General features: G+C 49.5%; 1 protein-coding gene across 1 annotated transcript in view; it reads left to right on the top strand.

Annotated features, from left to right (window-relative positions):
• The first annotated feature begins 6,472 nt into the window (after nt 1–6,472).
• Nucleotides 6,473–14,858, top strand: part of VAV3 (vav guanine nucleotide exchange factor 3) — a 169,210-nt gene continuing 160,824 nt past the window's right edge. The window contains exon 1 of the mRNA XM_008147095.3: nt 6,473–6,751. Coding sequence (XP_008145317.2) covers nt 6,548–6,751 — 204 coding nt within the window. The 5' untranslated portion in view covers nt 6,473–6,547. The remainder of the gene's footprint in view (nt 6,752–14,858) is intronic.

Raw genomic sequence — 14,858 nt, 5'->3', positions numbered from 1 at the left:
ATGCTCTGCTAAGTGATTTGACCTCTTCTCCGAGTGACCTGCAACCACATTAATTAAAAGTGCTCACAGGTAACACATGGCCGATAACCCGGGTTTTTCATGGATGATCTCCCTAGACGGGCGACCAAGCTCCTTTCAATAGCTGGAAGGACTTCTCTCTCTCTCACATCATGTAGAGGTCAGACGTGATGGAGAAAATCACCCAGCCTGCACCTTGTATCAGGGAGCTATGACTTAGGCTTATGAAAAAGAACCCAGACTATTACACATTGGTTTTAGGGCACATTTTTATTTGCTGATGGTAATTGGTTACTAGTAACAAAATAGACAGCATCCCACACCACAATTGCACTAGATAGTTTATCTCCTTTAGCACTTTGGGAATGATTTTGTTTCTAAATGGGGTGCATCGAACCATTTCCGAATTAGAGTTGTTCCCTGCCTCCAGCCACCACTACCCCTTACACTGCTCCTTCGAGGCTGTTTCTCACACTCTTCTCCAAACTTTTATTTTTTCTTTCTTTCTTTTAAAAATATATTATTTATTTTATCTTTAAAATAAGTATATTTTTAATGATTTCAGAGAGGAAGGGAGAGATAGAGATAGAAATATCAATGAGAGAGAGTCACTGATTGGCTGACCCCTGCACGCCCCACACTGGGGATCGTGCCCGCAACCGGGGCATGTGCCCCGACCGGGAATGGAACCGTGACCTCTGGGTTCATAGGTTGATGCTCAACCCCCGAGCCACACTGGCCAGGCTCTTCTCCTAACTTTTAGAGAAAACTGTTCCAATCAGGTAAAGTCTAGGCAACAGAGGGTTAAATAGGCGCAAGAATGCTGGTCATATGAAAAGGTTTTGTAGCTTCAGATCAGAGAGAGCATCGTCTATAGTAATAGGTCTGAGACTGTTCATTCCTTTGTTCATTCATTCAATAAATATTTAGTGAGCTCTTGGGAATTCCAGATGAACGAGATGATGTATTTCCTTCAAGATTCTTCTTCAGACCAATAAGATGACTATAAAATGACCCTGGTGGGGATGGGTGGGTGAGTGGTGGTGGTGGTGAAGCAACAATGAGGTTGTTTGTTAGACATTATCAGGGAGGGCCTTCCTGAGGAGGCAGCTGTACCTGGGCTTGTGGCATCTACTGTGGGCAGAGGAAGACACCCCGCCTAACCGAACCCTCCCATCCACTCGTCCTCTGCATCCGCTGCAGGTCTGGCTCAGGTGAGAGCCGCATTCCTTGGCTGGGAGCACCGCAAGGCTTAGGTGGCTGATGTAGGAACTGAGGCCACGGGCAACATTGACTTGACCGCTGCTCATTTGCCACAAGGCACAACTTGAACGAAATGTCAGCTTTCTTCTTAACCCTCCTGCAAACTGGCCAGCATTTAGCTCATTCCTGAAAGATCCTTTGAAAAGTGGAATTCAAGGCTTTTGCATTTTCTCCAGTTTATCTGCAGAGTATGAAAATATCGTGGCAAATTTTGGGGTGGACTATTTGGAAGAAAAGACACACACAAAAAGACAATGTATAGTTTTTATTTTTTTAAAAAGAAGTTTAAATTTTAGTTTTCATTCAGTTTTACTTCGTATTAGTTTCAGGTATACAGCATCATGGTTAGACAGTTAAGTAATTTATGAAGCGATCCCTCTGATAATTCAAGTACCCACCTGACACCATGCTTAGTTATTACAATACTTAGAGGCCCGGTATATGAAGTTCGTGCACTGGGGGAAGGGGGTCCCTCAGCCAGGCCTGCACCCTCTCACAGTTTGGGACCCCTCGAGGGATGTCCGCCTGCCAGCTTAGGCCCTATCCCCGGGGGAATCTGGGATCCCTTGCTTCTTACCGCCTGCCTGCTTGTTCCTTACTGCTCGGCTCGCCACTCCTTAGCTTGCCGAGGAGGCAGGAGAGGCTCCCACCACCACCACTGCACTCGCCAGCTGTGAGCCTGGCTTCTGGCTGAGCGGCCACTCCCCCTGTGGGAGCGCACTAACCACCAGGGGGCAGCTCCTGTGTTGAGTGTCTGCCCCTGGTGTCAGTGAGCATCAGTTGTTCCGGTTGTTCCGTCTTAACGGTCGCTTAGGCTTTTATTATATAGATTATTGACTATAGTCCCTGTGCTGTACTTTACATCCCCGGGACTATTTTGTAACTGCCAATCTGTTCTTCTCAATCCCTCCACCTTTTTCACCCAGTTCCCCAGCCCTTCTCCCTTCTGGCAACCACCACTCTGCTCTCTCTGTCTATGAGTCCGCTTCATTTCTGTTTGCTCATTTATTTTGTTCTTTCGACTCCACATTTAAGTGAAATCATATGGTGTTTGAAAAAAGACAATATCTTTAAACCCAGATTTTCTTTGGATCAGTTTTCCCAAACAGCAAAACATTATCTATGTCTTTAAATGCAGAGATGTGGAAAGAGGTAGTTCCCGCTGACTTCAAAAATAATTAGATTTTTAAAAGACATAGAGTCTTTTCTTCACCGATGCTCGCTTTGGTTCTTCAGAGTTGAGAAATGCTTTTCAATCTATAATGAAACTATTGCCACCTTCATAGATAGTCCTCAAGACATTATGAAAGAACAGTTTAAGTTTTCATCTCTGAATGTGAGAAAAGTGATGAGCATGAGAAAAACAATGATTAGGCAGGTGTCTGCCCTAATATGTCCAAACGGGATGGGGCCCTGAAGCAAAGACCTTTCCGATCATCCTCATCCCAGGGCCGGGGACCACTGGCTTTGGTGGCCTCACGGGAGCGGGACAGGGGGGAGGGGGCACGGTGACCCGCCAATCACATGCAGATCACAGCAAGCAGCTGTGAAGAGAAATTTCAGCCGGCCGCCACATCGTCCCAGGCACTTGCATATAAGAGACGGATCAAAATGAAAGGCACTGATAGCCAGCCGCAGGGAAACCTCATTCACTTTGATTCAAGTAACTCGATTCCCCAGCTCGGAGATAGGCTGGGGGCCAGCAGCCTGGGCTAGTATTGATCACCTGTCTTCCCAGCGGCGGTGGCAGCCCCTCACCCATGGTGTTGTGGGGAAGGGAACCACTTAGCAGGAGCAGGGTAGCTTGGGAGATTAGTGCCGATCCTGGGAGGGGTGGGGTGGGGGTTCACTGTGAATTATGCAGATGAGTCAGGATTTTCAACATTTTGGAGTTCTTTTGAAAAAATATATATATTTCTATTACCCCAGCCAGTTTGGCTCAGTGGATAGAGAGTCAGCCTGTGGACAAAAGGGTCCCGGGTTCAATTTTGAGGATATTTTTCTGTTGGCCTTTTAGAGAGAGTGGGTGAGAGAGGGAAAGCCAGAGAGAAACATCTATGTGAGAGGAACACATTGATTGCATGTCCCCTACACGTGCCCAGAACCAGGGCCCCGGCTGGGGAGGAGCCTGAACCAAGGTATGTGCTCTTGACTGGAATCGAACCTGGGATCCTTTGGTCCACAGGCCGATGCTCTATTCACTGAGCCCAACTGGCTAGGGCAGTCCCTCTCTATTTTAAAGGAAAAAGGCTGCGGCTGCCAGCTCCACAAGCTCACTGCCCTTTTTGCTGGCGCCCTGGTTTCTGACACTTGAGTGGGTTCCACATGACCCCCCTCTGGCCACCTAGCTCCTGTTTACTTGAAGAGCCGGCTCTTCCTTCTCGTCTGGGCCTTCCATACAGCATTTTCCTCTTGCCCTTCCCTCCACTCGCTGGTTTGCTGTATTGGACTAGTTTTATGTTTTGAAGTTGCATTCTACATGTGTGTTATAATATAGATGAGCTGTAAGAAGTTCAGTAGCATTTATTTGGACATTGCTGCCTCTTCGGGAGCTGAAAGCAGTGGGCTAATGTGAATGGGGCTCTTACTAAGCGGTAGGCACCCCACATGTTATGCGTTACATTGGTGCTCCTCGGACTTCAGTGCAAATCTGTGTCACCTGGGGTGTGTTAAAAGGTAGGTTCTGATTCATTTGCTCTGGGCAGTGCCCTGGAGCTCCGTTTCTAACTGGCTCCTGGGCGAAAAGGCCGGGCCACAGGCTGCATTCTGAATAGCAAGGCATTGTATCATTCGATGCTGGCGACACTATGAGGTAACTTATTTTCCATTTTACATATGTGCAAGCTGAAGGTTAGAGGACTTAGATGATTTTCCCAAGGCCATGTTGCCAGAAACCAGCAGAGCCTAGGGCTGCCTCCTGGGACAGTGAATGTTATCTGGGGTAGGAAATGTCCTACACGGGTGTTCTGAGGCGACCTGAAACAGAATTGATATGTTTAGTTAACTGTTTCTTTTCTTTTTGTTAATCCTTACCTCTCTCTCTCTCTCTCTCTCTCTCTCTCTATATATATATATATATATATATATATATATATGAATATATATATATGAATATATATATATATATATATATATAGAGAGAGAGAGAGAGAGAGAGGTAAGGATTATATATATTTTAAAGGAAATATATATATATGAATATATATATATATATATATATATATATAGAGAGAGATATATATATATATAAATATATATATATGAATATATATATATATATATATATATATATATATATAGAGAGAGAGAGAGAGAGAGAGAGAGAGAGAGAGGGAGAGGAAGGGAGGGGAGAGGTAGAGAGAGAGAGAGAAACATTGATGTGAGAGAGACACAGCGGTTGGTTGCCTCCTGCATGCACCCCAACCAGGATGGGGGATCCAGCCAGCAACTGAGGTACATGCTCTTGACCAGAACTGAACCGGGGACCCTGCAGTCCGCGGATGGACACTCAATCCACTGAGCCAAACTGGCTAGGCAGGGCGACTGTTTCTTGTTTTATGAAGCTTCTTTTCTAGTTTAATTCCTCTTTTTGTAGGACCTTGTGTTACATGGTGGTTCAGATGTGTTGGATTTTGTTTCTAAAGATGAGATGTAGAGTTTAGGGTGATGCGCTGGCCAGAATTCTAGTTAGAAAACACCGTGTCACCGGCGCAGTCCGGACCGAGCGCAAGCGGAACTGGATGGGGAAGGGTGCGGGGGGAGGAAATCCTCGGCTGACGGGCACTGGAACGCGGGGGGCTCTCAGTGTGCTACCTCCTCACAGGCCCGCGGAGGAGGCCGTCCCTGCCCACAGATCTGCGACACTTAAAAATAACACTTGACCTGCTTATAAAATTCAGTTTTGTAATAAAAATATGGGGCTGCAGAAATGTAACCATGATCGGAAAACCAACTAGCAGGGTTTCCTATTTTACTTTTATTTTCACCTTTAAAAAACCTCACCTTTAAATGTAAAAGGCGGAGGACCCCATGCCCACAGAACAGCAAGAGTTCAACGTGGCGCTTTCTTGCCATAAATAATTTAACCACGGTTTTTGGTTTTGAGGGGCAGTAGGAGTAAAGGGGGCAGCATGAAGATCCCCCAAGATTTAAGAAATGCCAGTGTGCAGCTTCTGGAGGCTGTTCCAACTGTCACCGGGCGTCCCACGGCTGGGCGGACCGCAGCTGGGGGCCGGTGCTAATAGCTATCTAACCCGGGCCCGGGTCACCGGCGCATGCGCAGTGCGGCCGCCGGGCTCCGTGGGCGGTTCGCAGGCCTGTTCCTCTGGGGCAGGTTCTGTGCGGTCAGCACAAGGGCCAGGACCGCGACCGCGAGCAGCTCTGCACCTGAGCAGGGAAAGAGCATCTCTAGTGACAATCACCTCACGGCCGAATAGGCCCTGGGGGTGGGGGTGGGGGTGGGGGTGGGTTTCTGCAGGCGTGTGTACACACAGACACACACGTACACACACGTTTACGGTGCCAAAAACATCCTCACTCGCTCGTAACTCCGAGGAAGAGCGATTAGGGGCTGGGAGAGAAATTTAGGGGACAGAACGAGGAGGGGTGAAGGGTGCCCATCTCTCAAACTTTCAGCGCTGCGTCCTCCAGATGCTCTGCGCCCCGTTTGCATGTCTCTGGTGGGGGGCGGTCCGGGCGCCCCAATTCCTCCTCTGCTCTTGGCAGACCCTTTACAGAACCGCAACCGCCTTTGGGGGTTCCCAGTAGGAAGCCCCTCGCCCCGCCGTCCCCCAAACCGGGAAGCCGCCCCGGAGACCATTCCCTGGCGCCCGGGGCTGTGCAGCTCCGCGCCCCCGGGGCCGTGGGGCGTGGGCGGAGGCGTGGGACGCCCCGAGCCGCCCCCGCGCGGCCGCCGACCCCGGGCCAGGGCGGCGCGCGCTCCCACCCGCGCCTCCGGGGACTCCGCCGCGCGCTGGGCATGCTCAGTGGCCGGGCGCCGGCTTGCGAGTCGGAAGCCTGTGCGCCGCCGCCGCCGCCGCCGCCGAACCGGCCGGGGAGCGCGCGGGACTCGCTGCAGCGGCGGCGGGCGCGGGGCGGGGAGGGAGCCGAGCCCCGCGCGGGGCCCCGATACCCGGCCACCGCGGCGCCGGCCCCCTCGCAGGGAAGGGGCCGGCCCTGCTGGCGTCGGCGGGGCGCGCAGGAACCAGAGCGGCGGCCGCATCCTCGCCGCCCGCCCCGGCCGGGCCGCGTCCCCTAGCCGTCGGGCATGGAGCCGTGGAGGCAGTGCGCGCAATGGCTCATCCACTGCAAGGTGCTGCCCGCCAACCACCGGGTGACCTGGGACTCGGCTCAGGTGTTCGACCTGGCGCAGACCCTGCGCGATGGGGTCCTCCTCTGCCAGCTGCTCAACAACCTCCGGGCGCGCTCCATCAACCTGAAGGAGATCAACCTGAGGCCGCAGATGTCCCAGGTGAGGAGGCCGGCGGCGCCTCGTCCCCGGCCCGCTGCTCCCAGTAATCACCCGGCTAATGTCTTTGTGCGGATGCAGACCTCTAGGTGCGCCCGGCTTGCCCTGCCTCCCAGCCTCCTGCTTTGGGGGCCACCTCGGCTTTTCAGACCGCGGCTGGGGAGGTTTGGCTCTCGGGCTGAACGCTAAAGCCCGGCGTCCGGAGGTGGTAGGAGGCTTTCTGTGCGGCGGGAAACGCTACTGCCGGAGGGGCCCCCTCACCTACTTTTGTGCGTGCGTGTGCGTGCGTGTGCAACAAAAGGATCCGGAGCCAGCCCCTTGACAGTACCGAAGGGGTGGGATGCCCCGAGATGATGGGCTGAGCTGCCTTTAGCGCGAGCCTCTCTGGCTTGCGTCTCGTCCCCATGTTTTCTTGAAAGAGGAACCATGACTTCAACGAGGACTCGAGGAAGTGGAGGGCGTTCCGGGACCGTTATCTGTACCGGGATGACCCTGGGCGAAGGGAGGCAAAGGGGGCGCCGCAGGGAGGCGCCCCGAGAGCCCCCGAGCGCGTGGGGCCGGCTGGCGAGCCAGCGGCTCTGTTTACAGTTCTGGCTGAGCCATGTGGGAAGGAACGGGGCCAGCCGCTCTCGGCAGCGACAGGAAGCGAGAAGTTTCGCTCGAGATTCCGCTTTCCCTTGCTCAGGGCGCTCAGGGCCGCCCGCTCTGCTGCTGCGGTGCAGGCTGGGCTCCCGCGGCTGCAGGCGCCTCTGCGGGGTGGGGGGTGGGGGTGCACCCTAGAGTCAACGCAGAAGGCCCAGCGCAGTGGGACAGTGCTTCTGGGTCCTGGCAGAAAAGTGTTTGCACAGAAAGTTGGTGAACCCGACTCAGCACACCCATTTTCTCTTTCACAGTGCAAAAACCCCACTTTCAACTTAAAAGGCAGGGGAAAGAGGCCCTCCATGACACATCCTGAATGATAGGGAACCTTGGCTGCCTAGCAACCAGAGCAGGGCCTTTCACCACACATTGACTTTATATATTTTACTAATTATGTAGTCATCCCTTCTTCCGGATGGCAGTGTCTTATCAGGGCCCCCCACCACCTCGAATCCGGCTCCCTTGCCTGTCTGCCTTCAGCCTGCTGGCTAGCACTCCCCAAGCAAGGACAGGCTGGAAGCAGTGAGAGCCATGTGCTCTTAGAAGCGAGGTCAGTTGTTTCCGACTCTCCCTAGTCCTGGGTGGTGACTGCTGACGCCTGGACCCCTTTTGAGCTGCCCCAGTTCTGGCTGTTCTGTCCAGGGGTCAGCAGACGTCTCCATTACACTGGGAGCCACCGATGCCCACTCTCCCCCGGCCCCCAGCCTCGGAGGCAGAGCAGGTCAGGATGCCTCGGCCCACCAGCAGGAAGAGCAGTGCTGAGTGCATTTCCTGAAACTCCGGTGTCCTGGAACCCCCGGGGGCTGTTCTCTAAGTTGTTCTCTGTAATCAGGTTTTCTGGACAGCTGCGGATCTCTCCTTAACTTTCTAACCCTTGTTTGAATGTCAACAATCATAGGAAATCTTTTCAAATGTGTTTTTGCTGTTCTCTTTGTAGCACATATTAGATATAATTGAATCCTTTTGAGGACTAAGGACCGTCATTATAAGCATCACTAATGAAAATTGAGCCCTTATAATGCTCTACAAAATCTGTTCCCTACGGGGGCGGGGAGGTGGGGTGGGGGGGGGGTACCACAGTGAGCACAGCAGGATCCGAGCCCTAAAGGAATCATTACTGTGCTATCAGATAAGCCACCAGGCTATAATGAGCTAAACAGCCAGTGGCCCTCCTTAGGCTGTTGTGCTTTTGGGTTCTTCCTTCTGACCCTGAACTTCCTGGTTCCAACTTCAGTGCAGTTTCCTCTCTGGTGTCTTATGGGTGAGGGCTTCTCCCAAAAGTGAACCCTGGAAGGCTGGCACCTGAATATGGTGCTCAGTTTTCTTCTTGGTTCTTGGCCTCATTTCAGAGAGAGACGGTTTCTAAACAGCTGCGTGCTGGACAGGCGAGTTGGTATTATACAAGTTGTCATTAAATCCTCAAATGAGACTTCATTCAGCAAGCTGACATATTTAACACGCCTGCAGGTGTCCAGCACATACCGTGTAACTTAATAGATATTCACTATTAGCAAAATTATTAGAAATATTTCCCCCCCTGCTATTGTCATCGATTATAACAAATTTAAAAACACTTGCAAGGCTTACAGATTTTTTTGAGGGATGACATCTCCAAATAGCTCTGCCTTTAGCTACTCATATATCTTTCTTGGTAAAGGTTCTAGATGCTTCCGTCATAAGGTTCTTACTCTATCGGCTCTATTCATACTCAATAGTGAATAACCTAGAAACCCTGACATGCGTCCCAGCAGACTTACCCTTACCCTTCTGAATTTAGAGATGTCAATACTAGTACTTGTGGCTTTTGCCCTAAGAGCCATTCTGTCCACCTGATTGAGGCTCTACTGAAGGTGTTAATTTGAAATGGATAGAGAGCCCACGATCTTCTAAACCAGGAAATACCTGGAAGCTCTCACTTTCTAGGTTTGTGGTATTTGAGACTGCTTGAGCAGATGTTGACAAATGAAATTTTAGTTGATTTTTAATTTATTTTTTAAAAATAGGTTTTTTATTGATTTCAAAGAGGAAGGGAGAGGGAGAGAGATATAGAAACATCAACGATGAGAGAGAACCATTGATTGGTTGCCTCCTGCACACCCTCTACTGGGGACTGAGCCTGCAACCTAGGCATGTGCCCTTGACCGGAATCGAACCTGGGACCCTTCAGTCTGCAGGCTGATGCTCTATCCACTGAGCCAAACCAGCCAGGGCTGGAATTTTAGTTTATTGATGTTTGGCTTGAGCTGTGGGACATGCCCACGTGTCAAGGTTAGAGAGACAAGAACCTGGAAAGGAGTGGAGATGGAGAGGGAGGAGGTAGGAGGGAAACCGGTAAAATGTGGTTCCAGGAATCCAAGTGAGTGAAGTGTTTGTAGAAGGAGTGATCAGACATGTCAAATGCTGCCAATGGAGTAAAATGAATCGAGGATGGAGTATTGGATTAAGCAAAATACAGTTCTTTGGTGACCTTGACAGACACAGATTGGTGAGTGATGGTCAGACACCCAATTGGAGAAGAAGAGAGCCCGGGAGGAGAGGATGGAGACAGCAAGCATAGGCATCTCCCTGGGAGTAATTTTGCTGTAAATAGAGCAGAAAAATGGGGCCATGGCTAGTAGGGGAAGAGGGATCAAGAAAGCATTGTTTTCTTGTCACATAGAATGCATATTTTATACCTATTAAAAGAGCTCTTTTAGGTTGAGACAGAGTTTATCATGTCTACATGTGTGTGTGTGGGAAAAATACATATGTATACATATAAGTAAACATAGGGGAAATAAACCTACTGTGTTCCTAAAACTTCCCTTCCCTCACATGCTGTTCTTAAGACCATTTCCTCTCAGTCATCGATTTGCATTGATTATGCTTTTTTTCATGTAATCTTTTATTCTGAGGACCTAGGGTTGGTGATGTAGCATTTCTAACAGAATACGCTACTATTGTCCCCAAGATTCCCTTCTAAGCTGGAGTTGGGTTTCGATGCTGTTACTGCTTAGGAAAAGTTAAAGAGAGCCGTATTTCTGCTCTACTGGTGACCTTGCTTCCGAACCCACTGAGAAAGCGGGCAGAGGAGGGCTCCCACCTCTGTGCCTGCGCCCACAGACAGTGCTTTCTCTCCTGTTCTGTGGGTGAGTGATCGGAGCTCCTCCCTCCCTCCCGTGCTTCCTGCATCCTCAGCTCGCCCCTGGATCTGCCCACGTGCACGCAGTTATGTCAGTAGTCCCCTCGTTTGATTCAGGAAATGTTTCCAAGGTAGAGCCACAGACTTGCCGAGCATTGGGTGTGATGGAGAGTGACTCCTAGGGTTTACCAGAACTCCCGGGGCAGGTGTCAGCGTCAGCCTGCTTATAACTGTTCAATGGATGCCTGTGGATCACGGGATGGAGTCCAGACTCCTTCGCAAGCATGCAAGGGCCCCTGGTCTGGGCCGGTTTGTCCTCGAAGCTCTGCTCCACTCTGTGCCCTGACCTTTTGGTGGCTCTCTGTGCTGCTAAAAGGCTCTGAACCTTTGCACATGCCCATTTCTCTGCTTGAGACGCCCCTTCTCATTCTTCAGGTTGAAGATTCTATTCAAGGGTCACCCCTTGCAGTGAGGGCTTCCCGACTTCTCCCCGAGGCGTGGCTGGTCTCGTGCTGCTTTGTCTGGGGCTCATGGGTGGAGGCAGCATTTCCCGCCCTGTTTGGCAATATTTTCCTCCTCTGTCTCCCTTCCGGGCTGTGACCTGCCTGAGGCTGCCCTAGGCGTCCTTGTTTATATGCATCTGTAGACACAGGCACTCATCCATAGTACCCAGGCATAAGTAGGCATGTACGAGTCCATTGATAGTGGATTGCAAATGGAGACTGTATACTGCCTTTTCAAATGTACAAGGTCATTAAAAACAAAAACCACCTGTTCACTAAGTGGCATTACTACACTGCTTACCGCCAGGTGAGGGACCGCACCTGTCTCAGAAATAGGCACAATAAAAGAACCTACCTCCCAGAGTGCTCGCCTGTGGCCCACACGTGTACATTTGCAATACAGGTTAACTATTTGTATGTAATTATGACTACAGCTGCTGCGGAAACAAACGAGGGTGTGCGTTCACACCCCCCGTGCCTGAGCTGATCTCACACACCGTGAGGCAGGCTTTGTTATCGATCCCCACTCGTTAGAGACTCTCCCGGGCTAAGCGGAGGTGGTAACTTGTACGCACACGCCATTCTCGGCGGAGCCCAGGTTAGAATCACAACATTCGAAGTGAGTGCGTTCCCATCAGCAAGGCACCGGCACCTCTGAATGTGAACTGCAACGATGTTCTCTTTTTCCACCGCGGGGCGCTCTTGCCGTGCTCCCTCGGAGAACGTTCTGGTTGGTTTGGTGGCTGTGGAAAACAGCACCTCCATGCTAGTTGGATATTGGGTCATAATTTTGCTTCAGGGTATTGAATGTACCAACGGGGTGATTTTATACACATCATACTCTTCCATGTAAAGTGGGAGGCAGACCTTTGACATGCATGTGATGGTTACCGGAAATAAAACCAGATAGAAAAACTCAGGAGAGTTAAGGAGAGGGAAGGACAAAATGAGGGTAACTGGTCCTCTTTGGCCTTTTAATACTATGTCCCCGACAGCTGGCCTCTTTTTTTTCTTCATAAAATTTTATTTTTCAATTACAGTTTACATTCAGTATTATTTTGTATTAGTTTCAGGTGAACAGCATTGTGGTTAGACAATCATATACTTTATAAAATAATCCCCCTGATAATTCCAGCCCCACAAGGCACCAAACATAGTTATTACAATATTATTGGCTATGTTCCCTGTGCTGTACTTTATACCGACTGTTTTGTATCTACCACTCTGTACTTCTCCCTCCCTTCACTTTTTACACCTAGTTCTTCATCCCCCATTCCCTCTGGCAACCATCAATCTGATCTCTGGATCTATGAGTCTGTTTTTGTTTGTTTGTTAATCCTCGCCATTGCTTTTCAGAGAGAGTGGAAGGGAGGGAGGGATGAGGAGAGAGAGAGAAACAATGATGTGCGAGAGACACATCCACTGGTTGCCTCCCGCACGCACCCTGAACCTGCAAACCAGGTTCGTGCCCTTGACCGGGAATCAATCTAACCACTAGCCACCCCAGCCAGGGCCATGAGTCTGTTTCTATTTTGTTTGTTCGCTTATTTTGCTCTTTAGATTCCACAGATGAGTGAAATCATATGGTATTTGTCTTTCTCTGTCTGACTTATTTCCCTTAGCATAATACCCTCCAGGTCCATTCCTGTTATTGCAAACGGTAAGTTTTCATTAATTTTTTTTATGGCTGACTAATATTGCATTGGGTATATACACCCCAGCTTTTTTATCCACTCGTCATTGATGGGCTCATGGCTGCTTCCGGTGCGTGGTTGTTGTAAATAGCACCGTGACAGCGGCCCTTGAGCACATGGTGAGTGCTCTCTTCAGCTGGGTGGGCAGTGCCTGCATTTTCCTGGGCAGCAGGGACACTGGTGTTTTAAATGGTATCCTTCAGACAGTGGTCATTTTTCTTTTCTGTATTACAACCATTCTTGTAAATTCAGACACTTATTACTAGCTATTGTTTATTTACATATTTTAAACATTTTATCAAATTTATTGGGGCGCCATTGGTTCATAAGACTATATACGTTCCAAGTGTACAGTTCTGTATATTCATCTGTATATTGCATTGTGTTCTCACCACCCACAGACTGGTCTCCTTCCGTCATCACATACTTGACCCTCTTTACCCTCTTCTACTCCTCCCTCCCCCGACCCATTTCCCTCTGGTAATCATACTGTTCTTCCTGTCTAAGTTTTTTCTTTGTTTTTGTTGGTTCATTTGTTGCTTTCAGTTTTATATCCCACATATGAGTGACATCATAGGGTGCTTGTCATTTTTCCGTCTGACTTATTTCATGTAGCATGATGCTCTCCAGATCCATCCATGTTGTCGCAAATGGCAGTATGTCATCTTTTCTTAGGCCCGAGTAGTATTCCACAGTATATATGCACCGCTCTTCTTTATCCAGGCCTCTGTCACTTGGGTGTTTCCATGGCTTGACCACTGGGAATAATGCTACGATGAACATAGAGGTACATGTCTTTATGAATAATGTCTTCAAATTTTTCAAGTAAGTACCCAGAAGAGGGATTGCTGGGTCGTAGGTATTATTAGCTGGCTGTTTAGGATACCGTAGGTCCTCACTTAATGCTGTTGATCGGTTCTGTGACCTTAAGTGAAACGACATATAAGGAAACCAGTTTTACCGTAGGCTAACGGATAGAAGTGAGCCGAGTTTTTTGAGGACCTGCTGTATTATTATATCCCTTTCTCCCCCGTCAGCACAAACCCTGCATGGTGTTAAGACCCGTCACAAGTTTACCTCCGTCCTCTCCACAGTTTTGAGTATTTAGTGAAAGAACATTGAGCGGCAAGAGAGTAGCTACTTTGGACTTTTCTGGAAAGTTATTTAGAATTGTACCGTGTGCTGCTCTCAGACTGTGCTTTCAAAATCTGTGTTGCAAGAAGTGTAGTCAGCTTTCAAGCTGCTTGCTTAACAGGAAGTCGGCAGCACATGTCGCTCACATGGGAGTTCTCTAACGGGTCAATTAATATGGAATATTTAATGAAACATTCGATACCCACCTCCCATGATTTTCAAAGTGCTTGCCTTAAAATAGATCTGAGACAGCTGCTCTAACAGACACGCATCCCGCCCCTGTGCCCCTGAATGGCAGGAGCCTTCCCCGCAGCGTGGGGCAGCGTGGGGCAGATTTAACCAAAAGGCACCTAGGCTCTGGTCCCAGGTCTGAGAGACTCAGCTGATACTGCTTCTCTTTGTCTCTGCCTTCCATACTTACATGTACAGCCACGTGCTAAAGAGCAGCTAATTTTTTTTACACGTGTTTAGTTCTCACCCGGGAGGCCTGTGGTTCCATGCAGAGAGCTTTGGGACAAGGCAGACGTGTTGGGTCCCATTTTACTTGTGGAGTCTCAGTATCCTCACATAATAGGCAAGAAATAGTCAAACCTTTGCAGCATCGTGGGGAGAATGAGACAGTATTTGTAAAATGCCTGGGGCATAGTAGAAATGACACAGGATTTTATTTTCTTCCTCCTCCCCCACTTCCTGGATCCTCACACATATAAGAGGCAGGAAAAACAAGATCTTATCGCCCCTGTACAGAGGAGGAAATTGAGATGCGCACTGGCCGAAGGACGATTCTCAAGGTCACACAGACAGGACGTGGTGAGGACAGGACTTGAGTCCAGTTGTCCTAATTCCAAATCCTCTGAGGTTCCTCGTTCCTGCCACCAAGCTCAGTGGATGGATGGATGGTGAATGGCATGAGCAAATGGCTGGGAAGAGGCTTGGAAAAAGCAAGACCTGCTCACAGACTTTTAATGTGCAATGAAACTGCATTATTTTGCACTGAAATTTGCTGTGTTTAAAATAGA

Source organism: Eptesicus fuscus, chromosome 22 (assembly GCF_027574615.1).
Source record: "Eptesicus fuscus isolate TK198812 chromosome 22, DD_ASM_mEF_20220401, whole genome shotgun sequence".
NCBI lineage: Eukaryota > Metazoa > Chordata > Mammalia > Chiroptera > Vespertilionidae > Eptesicus > Eptesicus fuscus.
The sequence above is the reverse complement of the archived record's forward strand: the minus strand, read 5'-3'. Positions and strand labels throughout refer to the sequence as shown.